General features: G+C 44.7%; 1 protein-coding gene across 1 annotated transcript in view; it reads right to left on the reverse strand.

The window, feature by feature from the left end:
* Positions 1-8,554, reverse strand: part of poln (polymerase (DNA directed) nu) — a 36,613-nt gene extending 28,059 nt beyond the window's left edge. Inside the window, exons 1-2 of the mRNA XM_052020617.1 lie at positions 8,508-8,554; positions 1,947-2,057 (exon numbers count right to left, since the gene is read on the reverse strand). Coding sequence (XP_051876577.1) covers positions 1,947-2,040 — 94 coding nt within the window. The 5' untranslated portion in view covers positions 2,041-2,057; positions 8,508-8,554. The remainder of the gene's footprint in view (positions 1-1,946; positions 2,058-8,507) is intronic.
* Between the last annotated feature and the right edge of the window lie 2,080 nt (positions 8,555-10,634).

The raw sequence follows: 10,634 nt of genomic DNA on the forward strand, positions 1-10,634 counted from the left end.
TGACCAATGTACCTGCCTCCACCACAGCCCCAGTCAGCGCATTCCATGCACCAACCACTCTCTGGGTGAAAAACCTCCCTCTGATATCTCCCTTGAACTTCCATTACTTTAAAGCCATGCCCTCTTGTATTGAGCATTGGTGCCCTGGGAAAGAGGCTCTGGCTGTCTACTCTATCTATTCTTCTTAATATTTTGTACACCTCTATCATGTCTCCCCTGATCCTCCTTCTCTCCAAAGAGTAAAGCCCTAGCTCCCTTAGTCTCTCCTCACAATCCATACTCTCCAAACCAGGCAGCATCCTGGTAAATCTCCTCTGCACCCTTTCCAATGCCTCCACATCCTTCCTATAATGGGGCGACCAGAACTGGACACAGAATATTTAAGAAATGCTTGAAATAAATACCCATTTTTTAACTTAACCCTGCGCGCCCTGTGGGAGGAAGAGTGGCCTTAATCTTGTTGTACTGTCTGAACATGAAGTGTGCAAAGTGAATGGATACACCCGGGGCAAGAGTGAGACTCAAACCCTAACTGGAGACAAGAAGAGAGAAATTTACCTCTGGTTGCCAGCATGAAATACACATGAGAACATCAGCCATTGATTGCTTTCAGCTCTGCACTGCCTGTCTCATTGGATCCATGAGTACGGAATGTGCAATGACATTGTTAGCAACAAAAGGCAGGTTTCTGCCTCATTTGGCAACTTCCCACCACCTACCCATAGATTCATAGAGATATACAGCACGGAAACAGGCCCTTCGGCCCAACTCATCCATGATAGCCAAGATACCTATCCCATTTGCCTGCAGTTGGCCCATATCCCTCTAAACCTTTCCTATCCATGTACCTGTCCAAATGTCTCTTAAACTGTACCCACCTCTACCACTTCCTCTGGCAGCTCGTCCCACATACCCACCACCCCCTGTGTGAAAAAGTTGCCCCTCAGGTTCCCTTTAAATCTTTCCCCTCTCACCTTAAACGGTGAAGTGATACACTTCGGGAGATCGAATTTGAAGGCAGAATGCAAGGTTAATGGCAGGACTCTCAGCAGTGTTGAAGAACAGAGGGATCTTGGGGTCCACGTCCATATATCCCTTAAGGTTGCTGTGCAGGTCGACAGGGTTGTTAAGAAGGCGTATGGTGTGTTGGCCTTCATTGGTCGGGGTATTGAGTTCAAGAGCCGTGAGGTAATGTTGTAGCTGTATAGAACTCTGGTCAGACCACACTTGGAGCATTGTGTTCAGTTCTGGTTGCCTCATTATAGGAAGGATGTGGAAGCTTTAGAGAGGGTACAGAGGAGATTTACCAGGATGCTGCCTGGATTGGAGAGCATGTCATGAGGATAGGTTGAGTGAGCTAGGGCTTTTCTCTTTGTAGAGAAGAAGGATGAGAGGTGACTTGATAGAGGTGTACAAGATGATAAGAGGCATAGATCGAGAGAACAGTCAGAGACTTTTTCCCAGGGTGACAATGGCTCACACGATGGGACATAACTTCAAGGTGATTGGAGGAAGGTATAAGGGAGATGTCAGGGGTAAGTTTTTTATACAGAGTGGTGGGTGCGAGGAATGCACTGCAGCGGAGGTTGTGGGGGCAGATACATTAGGGACATTTAAGAGACTCTTAGATAGACATATGAATGATAGAGAAATGGGGGGCTATGTGGGAGGGAAGGGTTAGATAGATCTTAGAGCAGGATAAAATGTCGGCACAACGTTGTGGGCCGAAGGGCCTGTACTGTGCTGTAGTGTTTTATGTTCTATGAATCGATGTTATAAAGAGTAAGGTTGCGTCACGTTGTAAAAATATAGCTTGTTTCTCCTTTAAGTTCATGAAGTGTGGTTGAGGTAGAGGTGGAAGATGCAGAGAATATTTGTCCAGGGTTGTGTTTTCAGGTCAGGCATCGGGACCAAATACCACAGGGCCAGGCTTAATTTGTTCTTACCTTGTACAACAAAGTTGACGGCCTGTCTCTCCGCTTGATTCCTGGCACTGTAATCCTGTGAATTGATGAGAGGGAATGACCTCTTGCGCCCCATGATCGAAACAACGTGACCTAATGGGATAGGATGAGGACACTCTGTCACTTCCATCTCACCACAGGTCTTTTGAATAAATAATTATCGACACACCGTATTCAGGATAATCAGCTGCTCTTTAAGAAATCTGTCATGGACACAATGGGCTAAGTGTTCTCCTTCAATGCTGTAAATCTCAATGATCCTCTGATAGTTTTGCCACTGGAGTGTGGTGAATTGTTGCAAGCTGCTCTCTGAGGATCCTCTTATTATTTCTATTATAATCGTTCTACTCTTTTAAATCTAAATTCTACCTTGCACTACCTCAATGCACTGTGTAATGAACTGATCTGTAAGAACTGTATGCAAGACAAGTTTTTCACTGTACCTCGGTACATGTGACAATAATAAACCAATTCCAATTCCAATTCCAACAGTTTCTCAGGATAAGTAAGGACAGAGGGTGGTAGGAATTAGGAACTCATTGCCCGAGAGAATAGTAGAGGCAGAGACCCCCATTACACTTTAAACTGCACTTGGATGTGTGCTTGCAGAGCTGTGGCCTGTAGGTCGATGAGTGACAGAGAGGTGCAGACAGTCGAGCTCCTGCTACAGGGCTCTAGACACAGGTTCAGTCCTGACCTCCGGTGCTGTCTGTGTGGAGTTTGCATGTTCTCCCTGTGACTGTGTGGGTTTCCCCTGGGCTCTCCGGTTTCCTCCCACATCCCAGATTTTAATTGGCTACTGTAAATGCCCCCAAAGCATACATACACCTTCTTCACCACCCTCGTCTACCTGTCCCACCACTTTCTTGGAACTATGTACTTGTTAAGCTGGGTAGCTCCTTTTCAATAGGCACAATGGACTAAATGGCCTCCTCTGGGTTGTAAATTTTTGATGCTTCTAAGTTTAAAACGTTGACACGTTTGAACTGCTGGTTATGGATGGACTGGCTCCTCAGCAACCAACTGATGAGGAAACTTTTTCACAGACAGAAGCCTAGCTGCATCAAACATTCTTTGCATTCCCAGTGAGAAGGAAGTTATTGACAATTTGCTCAATATTAACCTGAGGTCTCTGAGCCTACTTCAGAGAGAAAGTTCAATATAGATTTATACTAGCAGCAGATCTTTGTGAAGTTGAGAACCAAAATGCTTTGAGAGGGAACTGAGTGGAGATTGAAGACTCACAGAAGACGAGTCATGGCTGAGCTCAGTTGGGACACATTTGGAGACCTTAATCCTGGGACATACTGTCTTGACCTCACAACCTACCTTGTTATGGCCTTGCACCTTATTGTCTGCCTGCACTGCACTTCCTCTGTAACTGTAACACCTTATTCTGCATTCTGTTATTGTTTTCCCTTGCACTACCTCAATTTTCTGACGTGAAGTGATCTGTATGGATGGCATTTTTTCACTGTACCTTGGTATATTTGACAATAATAAACCAACTTACCTTCTCCCCACTTGAGTCTGAGCTGACCATCAAGCACTCAATTACACTAGACCATATTAATCCCATTTTTTATTCTCCCCACATTCCCAACAATTCCCTCAGATTCTCCCACTATCTACACATTAGGGGCAATTTACTTAGGCCAATTAAACTACCAGCCCACATGTTTTTGGGCTGTGGGAGGAAACCGGAGTACCCGGAGAAATCCCACGTGGTCACACAGGGAGAACATGCAAACTTCACACTAAACAGCAGCCGAGGTCAGGATCGAACCCGGGTCTCTGGAGCTGTGAGGCAGCAGCTCCACCAGCTGCGCCATTGTGTGTATTAATTTTGTGTAGACAACTAGATTCACTGCTCATTTTTCAACACATCAATATCGAATTGTTCCTTTGAACCCCACCCCCACGTCCCCACACAATAAAATCTTGTAACCAGCATAGAAGGTGGATTGACCAGAACAGTGCTGTGGCCTTTAGCAGAATGCCAGAAAAATTTGTAAAGCTCCAATGCATTGCCAGCAACAATGTGAAGCTCATTTTTTCAATCACTCTGACAAATGGCAGGTAGATGTTACACACACTAATACAAAGAAATGGTGGGCAGAAATATAACTGCTCATGCATTAAGTGTGGCCCATACTTCAAATGCATAGAGCACTATGACTGAGCTCGCTCCCTCTGTAGCCACCTAAATTCCTGGAACAGGTGTGAGCACAGAGAAAACCTGGAGTCAATAGCTGGGAAACATCTGGAAAATTCAACCTTGATCCCAGACTTTGTCCTGTAATTCATAACTTTTGCAGCTCTATCCCATTACCCCCTGCTGTTTCCCCTGCTCCATTTAATTTGTCATCCTGGCTTCCAAAGTAGAGTTTCCCTTTTGACTGCCTGAAAGAGTTCAGTGCCTTAAGCAACACTGTGCCATCTCTTCATAACCTGCTGATGGAAGGGTTTTGTTTCTACCTGGCATAGCTAGACTTATAATTTGATCACCTAAATTCTCCAGTTTATTTACCCTGTCAATTAGTAATGGTAACATGAAACTATCGTAAAACGTCAACTGGTTCACTGACATCTTCAGGGAAGGAAATCTGCTGTCTTTGCCCAGAATAGCCTTTCTGTGCCTCCTGGCCCACACAAGGCTGTTGACTTTTATCTGCATCCTCATAGATTTATAGACTTACAGAGTCATACAGCATGGACACAGGCCCTTCAGCCCAACTTGTCCATGCCAAACTAGATGTCCATCCAAGCTAGTCCCATTTGTCTGCATTTAACACATATCCATCTAATCCTTTCCTATCCATACACCTGTCTAAATGTCTTTTAAACATTGTAATTGTGCCTGCCTACAGCTTCCTAGGACAACTCGTTCCATCTACCGACCACCCTCTGTGTGAAAAAGTTGCCTCTCAGCTCGCTGGGCAACACAGTCAGCATGGATGGTTTGGGCCGAAGGGCCTGTTTCCATCCTGTATGACTCTATGACTCTATATCTCTTTTAAATCTTTCCCCTCTCACCTATGCCTTCTATGACTCCCCTGCCCTGGGAAAATCCACCTCATCTACACCCCTCACAATCTTACATACTTCTATAAGGTCATCCCTCAGCCTCCTATGCTCCAGGGTAAAAAAAAGTCCCAGTCTATACACCCTCTCCTTATAACTCAAGCCCTCCAGTCCTGGCAACATCCTCGTGAATCTTTTTTTTGCAACCTTTCCTGTGCTGTGAGAGCACCTGCCTCCAACACCCAGTAAGTTCCAAACTCCCAGCACACTCTGGGTGAACGAGTTCTTCCTCAGATCTCCTCTAAACCTCTTGCCTTAATCCTAAGTCTATACCCTCTGGTTTTTGATACTTCTGCAATGAGGAAAAGTTTCCTGATCTCCCCTTTATCTATGTCCCTCAGAGTTTTGTATATCTGGATCAGCCTCCCCTGGTCCAAGGAAAACAAACCCAATCTCTCCTCATAACTGAAATGCTCCATCCCAGGCAACTTTCTGGTGAATCACTTCAGCACCCTCTCCACTGCAATCACATCCTTCCCCTGCTGTGGTGACCAAAAATGTATACGGTATTCTAGCTATGGCTTAACCGTTTTATAAAATTGCAACATAACCTCCCTGCTATTTTATTCTATGCCTCACCAATAAAGGCAAGTATTCTTTCTTGCCTACTTGCACTGCACATTTTTTGTCTACCTGCACTGTACTTTCTCTGTAGCTGTTACACTATATTCTACATTTTCTTATTGTTTTACCTTGTACTACCTCAATGCACTGTGTAATGAATTGATCTGTATGAACGGTATGCAAGACAAGTTTTTCACCGTACCTTGCTACACGTGACAATCCAATTCCAATTCCAGCATGCCTTTTTCACCACCTTATCTTACATAGAACATAGAACATTACAGCACAGTACAGGCTCTTCAGCCCACAATGTTGTGCTGACATCTTATCCTGCTCCAAGATCTAGCTAACTCTTTCCTCCCACATAGTCCTCCATTTCTCTATCATTCATGTATTACTAGGCTGCCAAGTTCAGGGATCCTTGGACTTAATAGCATTTGATAAATAAGATAAGATTTCTTTATTAGTCACATGTACATCGAAACACACAGTGAAATGCATCTTTCTGCGTAGAGTGTTCTGGGGGCAGCCTGCAAGTGTTGCCACACTTCTGGCGCCAACATAGCATGCCCACAACTTCCTAACCCGGACGTCATTGGAACGTGGGAGGAAACCAGAGCACCCGGAGGAAACTCAGCAGACACGGGGAGAACGTACAAACTCCTTACAGACAGTGGCTGGAATTGAACCCGGGACGCTGGCGCTGTAATAGCGTTATGCTAACCGCTACACCACTGTGCCGCCCCAAAATAAAACCATAAACAAATAACTATCCACGTAATTTACTCACTATCTGAGTCTTTGATAGTGCTTTCAGCTCCTCTGAGGCTGTTTTGAGCTTTTGGCTTGAATAAGCTCAGCCCTCTATATCACCCAGTGGCTCGAGCCATGTGGTAACTCTATTCAATTGTGCTGCCTGGTGGAATTATCTGCTGGTTTTCGCTTAAGTTTTTTAATCTGGGAACATACACTGACATGGCATGAATCTGCAGGTCGCATCTGGAGTCAAGTTGAATGGTTTACTCAAAAAAATCAAACTGAAGTAAATGACCGAGTGCGGAGGTTACAGATTCTGATTCTGTTTCCCTTACTCCTGCATTCCACCATCATGTCCTCTGTTCCCCTCCCTGCTCCCCATGTGCTGAGTCACTCTCCTATACTTTACAAACTATGCTGTTCTGTTAGCCTGAGTGTAGACAGTGAGGCGTTGACTGAGACATTGCCACAAAACATTATGCAACTCATTATACACCTGCCAGTTATACATCCCACAAATTATACACCTCCTGCCCTGACCATCAACTGTTCATCTGATAAGAGCCATCCCAGCCAAACTCAGTCCTCTTCTCACAAAGCATGTCATAGAACATAATTGTTCGCCTTCAATCACTGGATAGCAATCAGGAGCAGGGCGCCCTGCCAGATTCTCCCTTTCATACCCAGAGATGCACTGTAGCAGTCCCACAACAGTTGCTGCTGAGTTAATGCAAAGAGGGGGGCCTCCATACTTGGATGTTAGGCAGCGGAGGCAGATGGCCTTCCAGTTTTACCTCTACAGGAAGTCCCCACAGTTCCACGAGGAATGAGGAGCTTTACAGTGTTGTTAGTAGGAAATGAGGCAGCAAGTTTCACACACAGCAAGCTCCCATAACAATCATGAAAGAAACAGGTAACTGCTGTATTGATATTGGTCGAACATAGATACAGATACTTCTTGATTCATGAAAGGATGAGTTCCTGGAAAACATTCTCCTAAGCAAAATGTTGTACATCGAAACAATAGAGTGAAAAAGTCAAACTGAAGTAAATGACCGAGTGCGGAGGTTACAGATTCTGATTCTGTTTCCCTTACTCCTGCATTCCACCATCATGTCCTCTGTTCCCCTCCCTGCTCCCCATGTGCTGAGTCACTCTCCTATACTTTACAGTTTTGGTACAATGTACTCCAACGCACGGAGAGGTGTAGCTATTTGTTAGACTGAAATTTGTAAACTGAAGACACATAGCCCAATGAGTGGCACGGTAGTGTAGCGGTTAGCATAACGCTATTACAGCGCCAGTGATCGGGGTTCAATTACGGTCGCTGTCTGTAAGGAGTTTGTACGTCCCCCCGTGACTGTGTGAGTTTCCTCCGGGTGTTCCGATTTCCTCCCACATTCCAAAGACGTACGGGTTAGTAGGTTAACATGTGTGTAATTGGGCAGTGTGGGGTCGTTGGGCCGGAAGGGCTTGTTACCGTGCTGTATTAATAAAGTTTTATAAAGAGTCAATGGCCTCGAAGCAAAAATTTGTAAACTGAATAGTCAGAGATCGAGAAATACCCATACTGGCAAAGAAAGCACCGACAATCAACTTGAAATCATGCAGCGAGATCCTCTACATACATGAAGGGATGGGAGCTCAGGTTAACAGTCATCCAAGATACAGCACCACCAACAGCGCAGAGCTGAGCAAGTTTCTGTCTGGATGAGAACATAAGGAATAGAAGCAGGTGCAGACCACGAGGCCTCCCGTGTGGGTCCCGTCATTCCATGAGCTCATGCTGATCTTTTACCCCAGCTACTTTTTGAAGTTGTGTCTCAGGAGCAGGACATAAAACCAGTAGTTCCTCCTTAAGGGTGAGAGAGCTACCCACACTCGTCAACTAAGGTAAGGAATCACAACAACACTGGAAGATAGGAGCAGGAGGAGGCCCTCAGCCCCTCAAGTCTGTCCTGCCATTTATTGTAATCATGACTGATCTATCCAGGCCTCCCCATAACCCTCAATTCCCCGATCTTTCAAACATTTATCTGTCTCCACCTTAAGTATATCTACTGATCTGGCCTCCACCACCCTGGGGGGCAGAGAATTCCAGAGAATCACCGCCCTCTGATGCAAGAAATTCCAACGCACCTCAGTTTTAAATGGCCGGCTCCTTATTTTGCAGCTCTGTCCCCTTGTCTGTGACTCTCCCACTAGTGGAAACATCCCAACATCCATTCTGTCAAGCCCCCTCAAGACCTTATATGCTTGAATAAGGTCAATCCTCATTCTTCTAAACTCTAAGTGACACAGACTCAAACTATCTAGCCTTTCTTGATGGGACATTGAAAAATCAGTGGGAGCTTGTTTAGGAGCGGAATATTGCCTCTGACAGTCACCCTGGGCTTTGTTGGAAGTAGTTCAAAAAAAAAACTACTCTCTTTACACTCTGACCATCAGTGATTGACACTAATTCTAGATATCTGCTGTGGGAAAAAGTTCTATTACCGAAGGCTTGGCAACCACCAAAAGACATTTTCATTTAATTGTTAAGGAGGGACTCACAACTAATTGAATTTTTTTTTGAATGAACTTTTTGTTTTTAAAAAAAGACGAAACGTTTTGGATACTTGGAGTTCTCAGGAGTTAAGCCTTTTGGTAATGGAATGACCTTGTTACATCAAAGACAGTTTGTCTAAGCAGACCTTGCAATCAGACAAAACTCTTTTTCTTTTGTACTTGCTGAAAGGCACTTGCAGACAGATCTAAAGTTACTACAGTTCCTTGGGACCAGCCACTGGCCTTTATTGCATGACCAACAATGATTCTCTTCAGCTACTATTTAATTTTATTTCTTTCTCAGGCAGGCAGGTATCTCAGCAGCTATTTGAGAACGTTCGGATCTATGAATCTTGTGAGCTGCTGAACAATTTATTTAATTGGAAGGTGTTTTGAATAACAATCATGATGAAATACAGGCTTGATTGTGCTGTTGCAGCAAAGGTTAATGGTTTTCTTGCCAAAGTACTCCTGGATACAAAACGTTGCCAACTTTCTAATTTGTGTTTTTTTTTGTTGGCCATTTATACAATGCAACCTTGGTACCAGGACAGAAGACCATCAGTCTTTTGCTGAAATGTGTTAGCAGTTCTGGTTGTGACTGAATAAATCTCAAATGAAGACAGAGGTGAGAATCTCACCCACAGGAAATATGAATTGGAAAGGAAATCCAGTCAGGAGGAAGGTAAAGTGCTCCATCTAGTATTACACAAACTTCCTCCGTATTCAATGAAAAAGATTCAAAGAATCTGCTACAACTCCAGTGCTCCAACACACCGCCTGGGAGTCTATCAGCCAGCTTAAAAACCTGTTACAACAGGGCCACTGTTTGCCAGTGGTCGAATTCTCAGCATTCAGGAGACTCGGGTTTGTTCCTGGCCAAGACAGATGAAGTTTTCAGGCAGAACAGTGGCACAGCGAGCAGAGCTGCTGCAACTCCTACAACCCAGCTTCAGATCAGATGACGTCAGTTCAAATTAGTTTATTGGCACATACGCCAGGCTGTAATGAAATTCCTTGCCTGCGTGAAGCTCACAGAGTAAACAGTATACATGGTAATAATACATTCAACAATGCACCAACAGGGCGAATGTAAGTGTACAGTAGAGCAACCTGAAGTAGTGCAAAAAGAAATGCTACAGTGACAATAACAGAAGGGGTAGAATTAAGAGTCTGAGAATGTGGCAGCACCACCGGGAAGGGGATGTGAGAGAGGGTATTGGTATTGGTTTATTATTGTCGCTTGTACCGAGGTACAGTGAAAAACTTGTCTTACAAACCGATCATACAGGTCAATTCATTACACGGTGCAGTTACATTGGGTTAGTACAGAGTGCATCGATGTAGTACAGGTAAAAACAATAACAGTACAGAGTAAAGTGTCACAGCTACAGAGGAAGTGCAGTGCAATAAGGTGCAAGGTCACAACAAGGTAGATCGTGAGGTCAGAGTCCATCTCATTGTATAAGGGAACCATTCAATAGTCTTATCACAGTGGGGTAGAAGCTGTCCTTCAGTCTGGTGGTACGTGCCCTCAGGCTCCTGTATCTTCTACCCGATGGAAGGGGAGAGAAGAGAGAATGTCCCAGGTGGGTGGGGTCTTTGATTATGCTGGCTGCTTCACCAAGACAGCGAGAGGTAAAGACAGAGTCCAAGGAGGGGACTGGTTCAGCAGTGGGGAAGAAGCTTTCCAGCTCCTGTATCTTGTCCCAGAAGGTA

This window comes from Pristis pectinata, chromosome 7 (assembly GCF_009764475.1).
Source record: "Pristis pectinata isolate sPriPec2 chromosome 7, sPriPec2.1.pri, whole genome shotgun sequence".
NCBI classification, from domain to species: domain Eukaryota; kingdom Metazoa; phylum Chordata; class Chondrichthyes; order Rhinopristiformes; family Pristidae; genus Pristis; species Pristis pectinata.